This window comes from Prionailurus viverrinus, chromosome B1 (genome assembly GCF_022837055.1).
Source record: "Prionailurus viverrinus isolate Anna chromosome B1, UM_Priviv_1.0, whole genome shotgun sequence".
In the NCBI taxonomy this organism is placed as follows: Eukaryota; Metazoa; Chordata; class Mammalia; order Carnivora; family Felidae; genus Prionailurus; species Prionailurus viverrinus.
This window is the reverse complement of record NC_062564.1, coordinates 96,004,500-96,021,056: the sequence shown is the minus strand read 5'-3', so window position 1 is coordinate 96,021,056 and position 16,557 is coordinate 96,004,500. Positions and strand designations below refer to the sequence as shown.

General features: G+C 36.6%; 2 protein-coding genes across 10 annotated transcripts in view; one reads left to right on the top strand and one right to left on the bottom strand.

Annotated features, from left to right (window-relative positions):
- SCLT1 (sodium channel and clathrin linker 1) overlaps window positions 1-12,386 on the bottom strand; it is a 257,508-nt gene extending 245,122 nt beyond the window's left edge. For all 7 annotated transcript variants that reach the window (XM_047855214.1, XM_047855220.1, XM_047855217.1 and 4 more), the window contains exon 1: window positions 11,843-12,386. In XM_047855214.1, coding sequence (XP_047711170.1) covers window positions 11,843-11,876 — 34 coding nt within the window. In that variant the 5' untranslated portion in view covers window positions 11,877-12,386. The remainder of the gene's footprint in view (window positions 1-11,842) is intronic.
- A 135-nt stretch (window positions 12,387-12,521) lies between these two features.
- The window catches only part of CB1H4orf33 (chromosome B1 C4orf33 homolog), a 131,145-nt gene continuing 127,109 nt past the window's right edge, over window positions 12,522-16,557 (top strand). For all 3 annotated transcript variants that reach the window (XR_007151773.1, XM_047857187.1, XM_047857186.1), the window contains exon 1: window positions 12,522-12,748. The gene's annotated coding sequence lies outside the window, so the exon portion shown is untranslated. The remainder of the gene's footprint in view (window positions 12,749-16,557) is intronic.

Sequence of the window (16,557 nt, the reverse complement as noted above, 5' to 3'; positions counted from 1 at the left end):
ACCCATTCATTCTTTAGTAGGGTGTTCTTTAACCTCCATGCTTTTGGAGGTTTTCCACTTTTTCCTGTGTTGATTTCAAGCTTCATAGCATTGTGGTCTGAAAGTATGCATGGTATGATCTCAATTCTTGTATACTTATGAAGGGCTGTTTTGTGACCCATTATGTGATCTATCTTGGAGAATGTTCCATGTGCACTTGAGAAGAAAGTATATTCTGTTGCTTTGGGATGCAGAGTTCTAACTATATCCGTCCAGTCCATCTGATCCAATGTATTATTCAGGGCCCTTGTTTCTTTATTGATCCTATGTCTAGATGATCTATCCATTGATGTAAGTGGAGTATTAAAGCCCCCTGCAATTACCACATTCTTATCAATAAAGTTGCTTAAGTTTGTGATTAATTCTTTTATATATTTGGGGGCTTCCATGTTCAGTGCATAGACATTTATAATTGTTAGCTCTTCCTGATGGATAGACCTGTAATTATTATATAATGCCCTTCTTCATCTCTTGTTACAGCCTTTAATTTAAAGTCTAGTTTGTCTGATATAAGTATGGCTACTCCAGCTTTCTTTTGACTTCCAGTAGCATGATAGTTCTCCATCCCCTCACTTTCAATCTGAAGGTGTCCTCAGGTCTAAAATGAGTCTTTTGTAGACAGCAAATAGATGATGGGTCTTGTTTTTTTTATCCATTCTGATACCCGTTGTCTTTTGGTCGGAGCATTTAGTCCATTTACATTCAGTGTTATTATAGAAAGATATGGGTTCACAGTCATTGTAATGCCTGTAAGTTTCATGCTTGTAGTGATGTCTCCGGTACTTTGTGGTCCTTGCAAGATTTCACTCACAGAATCCCCCTTTGGATCTCCTGTAGGGCTGACTTAGTGGTGATGAATTCCTTCAGTTTTTGTTTGTTTGGGAAGACCTTTATCTCTCCTATTCTAAATGACAGACTTGCTGGATAAAGGATTCTCAGCTGCATATTTTTTCTGTTCATCACATTGAATATTTCCTGCCATTCCTTTCTGGCCTACCAAGTTTCAGCAGATAGATCCGTCAGGAGTCTTATCTGTCTCCCTTTATATGTTAGAGTGTGTTTATCCCTAGCTGCTTTCAGAATTTTCTCTTTATCCTTGTATTTTGCCAGTTTGACTATGATATGTCATGCAGAAGATCGATTCAAGTTACGTCTGAAGGGAGTTCTCTGTGCCTCTTGGATTTCAATGCCTTTTTTCCTTCCCCAGATCAGGTAAGTTGTCAGCTATAATTTCTTCAAGTACACCTTCAGCCCCTTTCTTTCTCTCTTCCTCCTCTGGAATTCCTAGTATATGGATATTGTTCCATTTCATTGCATCACTTCATCCTCTAATTCTCCCCTCATACTCCTGGATTTTTTTCTCTCTCTTTTTCTCAGCTTCCTCTTATTCCATAATTTTATCTTCTAATTCACCTATTCTCTCCTCTGCCTCTTCAATCCAAACTGTGGTCACCTCCACTTTATTTTGCACCTCATTTATAGCATTTTTTAGCTCCTTCTGACTGTTTCTTAGTCCCTTGATCTCTGTATCAATAGATTCTCTGCTGTCCTCTATACTTTTTTCAAGCCCAGCGATTAATTTTATGACTATTATTTTAAATCCATGTTCCGTTATATTGCTTAAATCGTTTTTGATCAATTTGTTAGCTGTTGCTACTTCCTGGAGTTTCTTTTGAGGAGAGTTCTTTCATCATTTTGGGTAGTCCCTGGGGTGGCTTCCAACTGCAGGGCACTTCCCCTGTGCTGTCTGGAGTAATTTGTGTTAGTGGGCGGGGATGCAGTCAGACCCAATATATGTCCCCAGCCCACGGCTGGGGCCACAGTCAGACTGGTGTGTACCTTATCTTCCCCTCTCCCAGGGGCAGGACTCACTGTGGAGTGGTGTGGCCCCTGTCTGGGCTACTTGCACACTGCCAGGCTTGTGGTGCTTCTTCTATGGGATCTGGCGTAACAGCTGGGGTGGAACCCAAGGTGCACAGGGTCAGGAGGGGCAGGCTTCGCCCGCTTTGCCGTTGGTGGTCCCCTGTGGGAAGGGCCCTGCAGCACCTGGATGGAGGCACGCAGACCCATTGGAGGAATGGATCCACAGAAGCACAGTGTTGGGTGTTTGCGCGGTGCATGCAAGTCGGAAATTACTATTTAATAATCCAGAGGTCACAGGAGGAATTACAAAACAAATTTAAATGTATTTTGAGGTGACTGACAGTGAAAATATAGTAACTCAAAACTTGCTCAAAAAGAAATTCATAGCTTTTAGTTGCACACACTAGAAAAAAAATGGCTTAAATTAATGAACTATGAGTCCATTCCAAGAAGTCAGAAGAAAAGGAAATTAAACCAAAAGAATGTCAGGTGAAGGAAATAATAAAGATAAGCTCACTCCAAAGAAATTGAAAATAAACTCATAAAAAGATCAACAAATACGATCATCTCAAAAGCTACTGTTAAAGCATATGATTAAAATTTAAGATATATTCATGATAAAGCCTCCAGAATGTAAGAATAGCAATTAATTTCCTTAATACAATAACGGATTCCTATACAAACACACAGCAAACATCATACTTAAGAATGAGATGTTGAAAACTTTCCCTTGGAAATTGGTAATGACAAAATGACAAATTATCTTGATATTTAGTCATACTCTACTGGCAGTCTAAGTTTATGCAATTATTGGTCCGTGAGTTCGAGCCCTGCATCAGGCTCTGGGCTGATGGCTCAGAGCCTGGAGCCTGCTTCCGATTCTGTGTCTCCCTCTCTCTCTGCCCCTCCCCCATTCATGCTCTGTCTCTCTCTGTCTGAAAAATAAATAAAACGTTAAAAAAAAAAAAAGTTAAGTTTATGCAATTATTAATACAATAAAAAATAAAAGGTATAAAGACAGAAAAGGAAAAAAAATCACCTGTCATTATCAATAGTTACGAGTGTGTAGGTATAGGTAGATCCCAGAGAACACATTGATAAATTCTTAGAATAATGACATTTAGGGGTGCCTGGATGGCTCAGTCGGTTAAGCAACTGACCCTTGATTTCGGTTTGGGTCACGATCTCCTGGTTGTAGGATCAAGCCCTGCATCAGGCTTTGCCCTGCTAGTGCAGAGCCTGCTTGCGATTCTCTCTCCCCCTCTATCTCTCTGCCTCTCCCTTGCTTGTATGCATGCTCATGCTCTCTCACTCTATCTCTCAAAATAAATAAACATTTAAAACAGAGAGAGAGAGAATAATAACCTTTAGCATGGTTTTTGGATACAAGGTCAAAAAAAAATTATATTTCTATATACTGGCAACAAAGTTGGAAAATAAAAGATATCATTTACAATACTATACAAAAAACCCCACAATTATCTAGGAATATATCTAAAAGACTCAAACAGGGGAGCTTGGGTGGCTCAGTTGGTTGAGTGTTCAACTCGATTTCAGCTCAGGTCATGATTTCAAGGTTCGTGGGTTCAAGTCCCATGTCCGGCTTTGCGCTGGCAGTGCGAGGCCTGCTTGGGATTATCTCTCTCTCCCTGCTCTCCCCTGCTCACTTACTCTTGCTCTCTCTCACTCTCAAGATAAATTAAAAACAATAATAATAAAATTGACAAATTGAAGAGAACAGGCAATACAAAAATATATTCATGTCATACAGAACACCTGAATTACAATGAGGGGGAAATAGTAATCTTTTTTAAATTGGTCTAGGTCAACTGGATATCCTCATAAAAAATAAAACATACATAAAAATCAATTCTAGACGAAATGAAGATCTGTGAATATCAAAACAAATTCTAGACAAGAACAAAGAGAATATCTTAAAATCTTAGGGTAGGGAATATTTTTTTAATCAGAACACAAAAAGCACTAGCCATAAATGAAAAAAACTGATGAACTGAACTACATTAAAATTAAGAACTTTTGTTTAACAAAAAGAGACTTTTAAGTGAGTAAAAATACAAGACACAAACATGGAGAAGATATTTCCAACACATGTAACAGACAAAAGTCTTGTATCTAGAATATACAAGAGCTGTCAATTAAAGGAAGACAACCTTATGGAAAAGTGGAAGGAGACATGAATGGACACTTCACATAAAGGTTACTCAGAGGACCAATAAACATAGAAAAGCTGCTCAACCTCATTAGGCATCAGGAAAATACAAATTAAAATGACAATAAAGAGCTAAAATTAGAAAACATGTTGGTAACAACATAAAATAATTAGAACTCTCATATACTACTGGTGGGGATATTAATTAGTACAACTTTAAAATTAAACATATATATAATTCCTAAGAATATACATAACCAAAATGTGTACACTTGAGCACCAAGGACCATGAAAAAAATGTTGATAACAGCATTATTCTCAATGGCCCCCAAACAGAAACTGCAATTATCCATCAAAAGAAAAACAGATAAATGTGATAGATTTAAAACTGGAAAATTTTTTAGCAGAGAAAATGAACAAGCTACATCTACATGCAAGAATGTGAGTAAATCTCAAAGACATAATTAATGTTAACGGAGCCAAAAACAAGAATACACAGCTTATGATTCCATTTATATAAAGCTCAAACATAGGCAAATTAAATATATTGATTATCTTCAATTACCTTTGAAGAGAAGCGAACCTGGAAATGTTCTATTTCTTTTTTTTTTTTCTAATTTTTTTTTTTTTAATGTTTATTCACTTTTGAGAGAGCATGAGCAGGGGAGGGGCAGAGACAGGGAGACACAGACCGGGAAGCAGGCTCCAGCCTCTGAGCTGTCAGCAAAGTGCTGGACGGTGGGGGGCCTCAAACTCACTGACCACAAGACCCATGAACTACTCAGACGCTCAACTCACTGAGCCATACAGGTGCCCAAGAAATGTTCTATTTCTTGACCTAAGTTGCAGTTATAGGAGTATGAACTTTGTAATCATTCACTTAGCTTTATATTTGTTTTCTTTACTTTTCTGTTATGCTACATATGTTATGCATAACTACATATACATATGTATGGAATTCAAACTACGTAAGTTTTAAAAATGTATATATAATAATGCACACAGGTAGTATATACACTCTATGTTGGGAACTTCAGATAATAGTTTTCTTCCTTAAAAATACACATAATTTAGTGGAGAAATATGACAAACGTAATTCTGGTAAAGAAACAAGTAATCATGGAGTACTGATACTGTAAATGGTTAACTTTTTATTGAGTTTAAAAGAAATTATCCACATATTTTATTGTTACCCACAGAACTTTTAAGATAGTTACTTGACACACAGAACTACAATTTTACACCCATATAGGATCTAATTTCTGCCTGTTACTCTTCTTCCCTGTGAGTCTCAAAAAGAGGCTGGAGTTATGGTAATGGATATAGTGATTCCAATACAAACCACATTCCCACCCCCCCACCCCCCCTGCCCAGTAGGGTTTTCAAATAAGAAAAAATACTAAATCTGAGTTCTCAGTGATTAAAATAGGTTCAGAAGTCAATTGTGGATTACTGAGGAAAACACATTCAATCCTCAGAGATTGACTTTAATCTGAAGAAAATTTTACTATAATTTAAATCTACTATTTCCTTCATTCATTCAATATGTACTTATCACACTATTGTTTAATTTGCATTTACTGAATTACTGAGGAGACTGTCATTTTTTGTTTTTTTAGTTCTTCAATTTTATTTTTTTGTAAATGGCCTAGTCATATTCTTTAACCATTTTTCTATTAGTATGAATTTATTTTTGTTTGTGAAAGATCTTTCTAAATTTTGGACAGGCTAATCAATTCTCAGTCATATTTACTAGTAAATACATTCTCCCTTTCTTCAGCTGGGCTAGTCACTTATTGGTGATGTCTTTTACAATATCCAAGCTTTTATCTCTAAAATACTCTAATTGTATGTATTTTCTTCTAGTCAAAAATGTTTATATCTGTTGAAGAAATCTTTCCCTATCCTGAGATCATCAAGACACCCTCTTAAATTTTTTTCTGAAAGTTTAAAGAGAATTTACTTCTTCAATCAACCTGCAGATGTTTTCTTCTATATATGTGAAAAAGGTACCTTTATTATTTTTTCTTTCCTATTTGATAGCTAATTATCCTAGCACCATTTGCTAAATAGTCTATTCTTTTCCCACTGATTTGTATTGTTTGTTCTTTTTCAGATAACAAGTGTTCATGTATGTGTCTTTTTCTGTGCTAATTTATTCCACTGATTTATGATTTATCAATCTGACAATCTAACATTGATTTAATAATTGGATATTTATACCAAGTTTTAATAGCTGGCAAATAAAATTTCCCACCTTGTTGTTTAAAATTCCCTGGTTCTTCCACTAGATTTTAGAACCATGTTGTCAAAACTATGTTTCAGAATGCATCGAATCTAACCATTAATCTGTGGAAGAACTGTCATATCTATTATACTGAGTGTTCTAATCTGCAATTTGATATGTTAATGGTTTCTCCATTAACCTACCTCTTCTTTATTGTATTCAATAATTTTTTAATGCTAACTACCTATTGGTGGGATGAACCCAATATTAAGACAACTATTTTATGGGTACATACCCAATATACACATATATGTATGTATGTACACACAGTCATTGCTGGATTTATTTTTTATTTAGGATTTTAGTTTCCACATGCATAAGTGAAATAGGTTTATATATATATACATATGTGTGTGTATATATATATGTACATATATATGTGTGTATATATATATGTACATATATATATACATTTTTTTTGCAAATTTCTTTGTTGTGTAGAAGTTAAGAATACAGACACTGAAACTAGACAGCCTGGGTTCAAATATCAGCCCAGTCACTTTTTAGTTATGAGTTAACCATGAGTTTGTGATGGCACTTATCCAGAGAGTTGAGATTTTTACTTATGGCTACCAAACAGCTGGGTGTGAGAACTGTTAAAGCAAACTAAAAAAAACTGATCTAGAGATTAGGTATAACTGAGTATGTGCTACTCAGAGAAGCAAGAGTTTAATCATATTATGTTTACTGACAAGAGAACAGATGAACTAATGGGTAATGGTTATAGGCTGTATAAGAAAGTAATAAAAAATAAGCTGGGAAAGGGGCGCCTGGGTGGCGCAGTCGGTTAAGCGTCCGACTTCAGCCAGGTCACGATCTCGCGGTCCGGGAGTTCGAGCCCCGCGTCAGGCTCTGGGCTGATGGCTCAGAGCCTGGAGCCTGTTTCCGATTCTGTGTCTCCCTCTCTCTCTGCCCCTCCCCCATTCATGCTCTGTCTCTCTCTGTCCCAAAAATAAATAAACGTTGAAAAAAAAAGTAAAAAAAAAATAAGCTGGGAAAGAGTTAATAGAAGAAAATCAAGAGTTCAAAGAATAGAATTCTTGATGAAGTCAAAGAACAGTTACAGTGGAAGAAACTTGTGTTTCAGATTTCAAAAGTAGGGTAACTTGAATAAGACTTCTGCTTATGTCCAGAATGAAGAAGGACCACCCTCCCACTCAACACAACCAAAAGCAAATAAATAAATGAAATTATGGTTTGCAAGACAGTAGACAATAGACGATGATGAGAGATGCAAAACAAATGACGTGAGCCCTATAATTGCTCCAGCTTAATGACCTAAGAGACTTTCCAAGCCGTGGCACAAAGAGGGAAAATGCAAGGATAACTCAGCAGACTCTATGACTGAGCAGACTCAGCAGACTCTAAGGAAACGCAGCTAAGAAGTGGTGGAGACCAAGTGAATTAGAATTGGCAGGACAAAATATGAGACAGAAAGCTACACAGAGAGAGAACTCTGGATATATGAAATCTGTGGAGGGTCGCTCTGTATACAACAGTACACAACAGACTACTGAGTAGCTCTTTATCTATTAAAGAAATTAAATTTACAGTTTAAAATCTTTCCACAAAGAAAACTCTAGGTCCCAATGGCTTTACTGGTAAATTCTACCAAACATTTAAGGAAGAAATAATGCCAATTCTATGCAAACTTTTCCAGAAAATTAAAGAGAACAAAATATTTTCCAAGAAATTCTTTGAGGCAAGCATCACCTAACACCAAAATCAGACAAAGACATTAAAGGGGAAAAAAAGGCTTTATGAACATAGAAAATTAAATTGTAAATAAACTTTTAGAAAATCAAACCTAACAACATATAAAAAGGATAATACATGACCAAGAGGAGTTTATCCCCAAAAGAAAGGTAAGGCAGGCTTAAAATTTGAAAATTAATCAATGTTAAGTGGTCACCCTATTAACAAGCTAAAAGTGAAAAAAAAAAACAAACAAAAAACAATCCTCTCAATAAATGCAGAAAAAGCATTAGGAAAAAAAAAATCACCATCCATTCTGATTAAAAACTCTCAGATGGGGCGCCTGGGTGGCTCAGTCAGTTGAGCGTTCCACTTCAGCTCAGGTCATGATCTCATGGTTCATGGGTTCAGGCCCCATGTCAGGCTCTCTGTTGTCAGTGCAGAGCTTGCTTTGGATCCTCTGTTCCCCTCTCTCTCTCTGTCCCTCCATCGCTGGTTCTCTCTCTGTCTCTCTCTCTCAAAAGTAAATAAACATTAAAAAAAAAAAACTTGCAGAAAACCAGGAATAGAAAGCAATATCCTCAACCCTTGAAAAATATCTAAGAAAAATCTAGTTAGTATCATACTTAATTCTGAAAGACAGATGCTTGTTTTATAAGATCAGGAAGAAGACAAGGATGTCCACTTCAACCACGTGTGTTCAACATTGTATACTAGAAGTTCTAGCCAATACAATAAAGCAAGAAAATGAAATGAAAGGCATCCAAATTGGAAAGGAAGAAGTAAAACTGTACTGACAGATGAAAAGATCATCCATATATAAAAAATCTGATGAACTCTAAAAAAAACCCTACTAGAACAAGTGGGTTTAAAAGGTTGCAGAATACAATATGACAAAAAGAAAAAGTATTTCTGTACATTAGTAATGATAAATCAGAAATTGAATGTAAAAGAATACCATTTACTATAGTATCAGAAACATAATACATAGGAATTAGTCTGATAAAAGATATCCAAAATCCATACACTAAACACTACAAAATATTGTGGAGAGAAATAAAATAGGTACATCAATGGAGAGAATATACCTTTTCATTGGTAAGAGGACTCAATATCATTAGATATGAATTCTACACATATTGATCAATAGATTCAATGCAATGTCTCTCAAAATCTCAGCATCTTTTTTGGAAGAAATTGACAAACTGATTCTAAAATTCATATGAAGTGCAAAGTACCTAGGATAGCCAAAGTAACTGAAAAAGAGCAAATTTGAAAGACTAACATCATCTGATTTTATGACTTACTATAAAGCTGCAATAATCAAAACATTGGGATACTGGCACTCAAATAGATAAACAAATCAATGGAACAGAATAGAGTCCAGAAATAGATCAACACAAATAAGGACAACTGATTTTTAGCAAAGATGCAAAGGTAATCTAATGGAGAAAGGACAGTCTTTTCAATTGTATCCATATGCAAAAAGATGAACTTTGACCCCTATCTTGCACCTTGTACAAAATTTAAGTCAAACAGATCATAAATCTACATATAAAACCTAAAATTACGGAATTTCTAGATGAAAACATAGAAGGAAATGTTTGCAGCCTTTTAAACAAAGATTTCTTAGATATGACATCCATAAAAGAACAAATTGAGAATTTAGTCAAAATTAAAAACCTCTCCATGCAGAACACTTAAAGAATAAAAAAAAATAATAATCACCACTTCCCAAATTCCTACCACAAGAATGATTTTTTCATTCCTTAGCTTAATAAATAAGTATCTCTTTGAACAGTTTCCTAAGGACTATCAGATTTCCCTTCTCAGATGGAGGTGAAGAATGGTATACTACAAAAATGCTAGTTTGTTAGGAGCATGGTTAGGTCTGCAATTGCCTGTAGTTAGTTGTAAAGCTAATGCTTTTATCACAGGGGTTGCCAGTTGAGAAATGCCAAATCAAACTGTCTCGAACTGGATTAACAAATCCAAATGGAACAAATGAAAAGAGACAATCAAGATCAATTGAAGTTAATGCAGAGAAGGTCAGAGTAGGTGGGAGAGGGTCAAGCCATCTATATTTACCTCAGGTGGTGTCCAGGTGTTTTGTCTAACTGGGTAATCTACCCAGCTGTAAATGGCACACTAGGTCCAGTTAAAACAAAAAAATGGCTAGCTCACTCCTCTAAAACTCATTGTTTCTGTGTAACTTAGGTACCTTCCCACCCCAACCAAACTACTTATCACCCAGTTCTTATCCCACACCACTCAGCTGATGGCTAGCTAGTCTTCCTTAGGGATGGCAGATACTCCCACTTAAAACACAGAAATAATAATATAGTACCATTACAGGGCATTAATAATTTTAAATATACATAATGCACTTAATATGGACTAGAAATCATGCTAAGCGATTTACATCATCTCATTTAATCCTTACAACCCTATGGGAGTTATTGTGCTATTATACCCATTTTAGAAATGAGAAAACTGAGGCACAGCGAAGCTAAGGTCAGGTCAAAGACCTGAAAAAAGAAAAAGCCAGGATATGAACCTAGACAGACTCAATCTAGAGGTTGAGTCTTTAACCACTGGTTTTTGTTTTGTTTTTTTGTTTTTTTTTTAACCACTGGTTTATAAAGCTTTCAAAATGGAACTTACTACTTTTTTTCCTACCTTCCCACTCCTTAACACAAAAATCTCAGTTGCCCTCTACCTCTTTCTCTCAAATTCCCTAATCTCCAATCTCACCGTACTACCTTAGCTCACCCCTTACGTGAATGGTAACAATAGTCACCTAACTTGTACTCTGCTAAAATGCATGTTCCTCATAACAGCCACACCAGGCTTTCCAAATCACAATCCGATCATGTTACTCTCAAGTGAATTCCTTTCCCTGGCTCCAATAACCTGTGTTATGGTCCAAACTCAACACACAGAAGACAAGGCCCTTCACCATCCAGCCCCATTCTTCCCTTTAGGTCTACTTGCTATTTGCCTATATAAACCACATTTCGTACAAGCCAACCTTATTCCAAGTCTTTCACAAAACATATTCCTAATTCCTTCAAAGCTGCAATACTATTCTCTTTGGGATACCTACACAATTCTTTATCTATATTCATATTAGTACTTCAAGTTTCAGGCCAAATGACACCTTTCTTGACCACAGCTAATAATAATCCTGTAATAGTCAATATTTGTTTACCTCTATGTGTCAGATAGTATTCTAAATCCTTTACATATTTAATACTCATTTAATCATTCCAACAACCCTATAAGGAAACTGAGGCAAAAGAGCGGTTGCTTCCACTTCAGGGTATTTATGGAATTTACACATTTCTTTTCTCAAATTCTTGGAAGGTAGAACTGTCTTCCTCATCTTTGCAGCAGCAGCTATGTCTGTAGAGTCTGGCATAACTGAAACAGGAGTAGTTCACTAAAAATCTATTTACAAATGGCCAGAACTGTGCCTCTAGGTTCTAATGGCAAACTTGGAAACTCCTCCTGGACATTAGCCTTCTAATTTCTCCAGTTATGCGAGGAGCATAACAACCATGTTTGGTGTCTAGTAGAGTTCCATGTAAGCTAAAGGAACGTACAAGGATTTACCAAACGGTTCTGCTTAAGTACATACACATCCTCATGCATACCACCAAGCTTTTTGTAAAGCTAACTTTTTACAAATTTCCATGCACCGAACAGGCATTCGAAAAATGTTAGTTGGTTAGCGATGACGACATTAAACATGTAAGAATTCTCAAATAAAAGAATATGGAGCTTACTTTGATCTCTCAGAAAGTCGATTTCCGTGGCCATTTCGATACAATTTCAGTCTGGAGCTTTTACCACCTTCACTTTCTTAAAAAACAAAAACAAAAAAAACCCAGAGAGCTCGCTGTCCGGGAAAGCTAAACTAAAGCAACGCTGGAGGTTGTCGAGCACTCAGCAGTGTAATCAGTATCCTACTCACGCGGCGTCAACAGCCCCGCCGCGCCTTCTCCTGAGTCCCAGCCGAGCCCCTCCTCGCTCAGGCGACTGACTTCAGGTTTCAGGTTTGCTGGGGACCCGCCAAGTGAATTTTGTTCCACGTTCACTCGAATCCCAGCCGGGTAAAAAGGAGACGCGGGTGGATATAGACGTCCCGCAGGTCACTCGGGGTCGTGTCGGGCCACTTAGGAGAGAGCCAAGGAAGCCAGCCAGGAGGCCGGGTGGAGGCGTCCTTGAAGGAGCGTTTGGGGGGGGGGGGGGGCGTTGACTTCAGGACCGCGGGGAAACCCGGGGCCAACTGCGGAAGTCCACCCGGCCCGCCCTGCGACTTTGAAACCGGTGCCCTGGACCGCTCCTTGGAGACGGTAACGCCGCCTGCGTCACTACGTGAACGTCCATGCTTACATCATCGCGCTTCCTAGAGTCTTTACACTCTATTGGCTATTTGTCAAGCTATAGGCGGAGCTGCGATAACCTGGATAACAGGGAATTGAGCCACTAGCGTGGCAGGGGCGAGCTGGCTCCTTTCGGTCTTCCTGTGGTGGAGTACAGTGTTTCCGTGTGTGTGTTTATGTGTGTTTACATCCCAAGATGTAAACGTAGGTAGGGCATAAAATACATATTTTAAGTGTTCTCGGGATCTTTGATACCTAGTACTTCTGGACTGGGAGAACGTGCTGGCCAAAAGGAGTGAGTGGAAAGTAAGTAAATTTCTGGAGCTGGAGGGAGAACCCATGCTGGCGGCTTCAGAGTCCACCACCAAGGCTGACCTTCTGGAGGATTTTTGAGTATGGACTTGATTTCCAGAAGCTAAGTACGATACTGCCCCTCTGGGTCTTTAGAGAAACGAAACACCTCTTTAAATATTTAACTGTGTGTCAGTAAGGCATGTAGTTACAAGTACTCCAAAGGTCCTGCAAATTCAGCAGTTATTTCTTTTTTTTTTTAATGTTTGTTTATTTTTGAGACAGAGAGAGACAGAGCATGAACGAGGGAGGGTCAGAGAGAGAGGGAGACACAGAATCCGAAGCAGGCTCCAGGCTCTGAGCTGTCAGCACAGAGCCCAACGCAGGGCTCAAACTCATGGACTGTGAGATCATGACCTGAGCCGAAATCGGTGGCTTAACCGACTGAGCCACCCAGGCGCCCCAGCAGTTATTTCTTTGGAGATACTTTGCTTCCTTAAAAAAGAAGAAAAAAGTTACATTGTATTGGAAGAAAAAATTAGACAAAACTTTAAATTTTGGGGTAAATTACAATTATCAGAATTAAAAATTGATTTTGTCTGGATATAAGCCTTATCTTACTATTGGAGGAAATTTCAACACTAGCAATAAAAATATTAACCCTGAAGCTAGCTTTAATAGATTATGGTTCTGCCAAATACGTTTTATTGAAATGGTTTCACTAGATATGTCAAGATGTATCTCCATTTGGCTTTCTCTTTAACAGTTTAAGTTTTGTTGTTCTGTACTCATAATGCTATATAAATGATATAATGTTAGCAGAATATATTAAGAAGTTTAAAAAATTTGTCCCACTATGTCCATTTAGGTATTTGAAATCCTGAAGCTTTCTCCATACTCCCTATTAAGAGATGAGGTGGTCCCTTCCTCTAAAGGCTGGCTGTTAAATATGGAGGTATATCTAATAACCACAAAAAAGTTTAGTTTAGCTTTGTGTCAGTGAAGATTGAACTTGATCTGGTTTTGGTAGCCTTGAAGTTAACCCAAAAACTTATTGGAAGGAGAGATTGAGTGGGCAAGTTTCAACTCTTTTTTGAAGGTCGGTGTATGACTTTTCTTCATGAACTCTTCACTGACTCCCCAAGGACTTGTTTTTAAGTTCTCCTACATTTGAACCTGTATTTTGTCATATTGTAGTTTAATTTGCCATCAAATAGTAATAAATTTAATTCTACATTTGTAGAAGTTAATAGATGTTAATATATATTAGTGCTGGCAAAGAGTACCTTCTGGATATAAATGATGAATTGTCTTTGCATTGCATAAATTAAATATCTGAAGTAGGAATTTTTATCTCTGTACTTGAACTATCTGGTTTATACAGTCAAGTTCAATACAAACTGTAGTTTTGGGATTTGGTGTTTGTCTGGGGGAGCTGGTTTACAAAACTCAGCTAGTTGAATTTCTGAATTTCAGTGGAGTTTTTTCAAAAAATTTTTCATCCTTATGAAACAAAATTGTGATGATTCCACTTATCCTTAAAGTATTGCCTCTAGTGTTGCTTGATTTTAAAGGTTCCCTTGTGTTCTCTATCCAAGGAAGGTGCTTCCTTAATGCTTCATGCATTGTTTTGTAGTTTGTCTCCAGGCTCCTGCCTGGAACACAGTAAGGGCTCAACAAATATGTGAAGAAGGAATTAAAGAATTCAGTAGATGTGCTTCGAAAGTATTAATGTAATTGAGTACAAGGAATGAGAAGTGAGAGAATAAAAGTACTTAGTATGTGTTTAACCATTCTCTAGCCCTAGATCTATTTCCTCAATAAAGAAAACCCTTGAAAATTGATAGCTTTTACTAATATTAACTTATTTAATAAATTGACATTGAGCACCCAGTACTATATGGAAAGCATCATAAAGAATACAAAGTTGGAACTTTAAGCTAGGGTGAAAACTGTATGAAACATTCTCTGGTATAATTAAATGCCATAAAAAACTGATTTTTAAGAAGCTCTTCATAATTATGTTTATTTTCACCAGCCAAGAGAAGCATGGCCTGGAAATTGGGAGCTCTCTTTTTAAGCTTGTCTTTTTTATTATTATAATTTCTGTAATATAAAATGATATGAAATCTCTCAAATTTTTAAGTGTACAGTATAGTAGTGTTAACTGTGTGCACATTGTTGTACAGCAGATCTCTAGAATTTTTTCATCTTACCTAACTCAAACTGTATACCTATTGAACAATAACTCCTCATTTCCCTCTCCCACCCAAAGTGATTTTTATAAAACAAAAATAATAGTTGTGGTAAAACAAATACAAAAGCCGTTTTTCCCCCAAAGAGGTTTTTAAAAGTATGCTATAAGCAAAATAAGTTTAGGCTGAGCCATGTGAAATTGCAATTTTTACGATTTTTGAGTAATGGTTACACACTAATGTCTGCTCTTGCAGAGCAGGAGAAAATGGTGGTGACTTGACTTAAATATGTAGCATATGCACAGTATTCTCAGAGTAGCTATGAAGTTCAAGTGCAGTGACTCCTCCTGAATTAAACCCATAGATCCTATAGACATTTTGGTAACTCTCAGCAACCAAAATACAGAGTGATTCTATTATTTGGAAATATTGTAGTTCTGTAAATTATTACCTTTTCTTGAGAAGTTTAAAATTTTACACAAAATTGTGTTATGAGTTTGTGTCTAATCCTCTTTAGAAACAATAAGTTTACACTGGCATGAAAGAGACACTAAATGAAGGAAAATAGATTGATAAATGCTCGGATAGTTAAGACTGAACCAACCAGAGCCATGATGTGTATCTCTAGAACACTTAACCATATTTTATGATCTCAGGGGTCAGTTAGATTCTCCTACCCCATAGTCTAGTTTTTTTAAAGGAAAACCACTTAAGAAAGATGTAATTTTAATGATTTCAACAGAAAAATATTTTTTAAGCAAACCTATATACTTTAATAATAACAGCTAATCTCTTATATTTACTACATACATGCTAGGCACTGTACTACATATATATATATGTGTGTGTGTGTGTGTGTGTGTGTATATATATGTGTGTGTGTATATATATATGTGTGTGTGTATATATATATGTGTGTGTGTATATATATGTGTGTGTGTATTTATATATATATATATGTATGTATATATATCCGCTCACAAAAACCTTTGAAGCTAGGTCCTATTTTAAAATCCTTTTTACAGTAGTAACTTGCTGATGATCACAGTTGGAAAGTGCTTGAATTGGAATTTGATCCTAGGCAGTCTGGTTCCAACGTCACAATCTTTGACCACTATGTATATGCCTCCCAGTAGTATAATATAATTTACATTTAGGGTAATATTATTTATAATGAGTGTAATATAAAATTAATTTACAATTTTTGCTTATAGGGCCAGTTAGCCTTTAGTTACATTAAGTGAATTATTGCTGTATGTGTTCTATTGTAATTTTTTTTTTAATGTTTGTTTTTGAAAGGGAGAGAGATGGAGGGAGGGGCAGAGAGAGAGAGGGAGGGGCAAGAGGATCCAAAGCAGGCTCTGTGCTGGATGTGGAGCTGGGATATGTGAACCATGAGATCATGACCTGAGCCAAAATTGGTGTTTAACTGACTGAGCCACCTAGGAGCCTTCGTTCTATTGTAATTTTAATGATTTATAATCCATTTTCAGATTGTTGCACAGTATTTATATTGCTGAATTACCCATCCTTCCCCTTCTAGACTGCTCAAACTTAAGTGGAAAGATTAAAAGTTCAGATATTCATTGGTAGTCTTTCAGCAGTTTTCTTTCCTGCAAAAACCAGGCA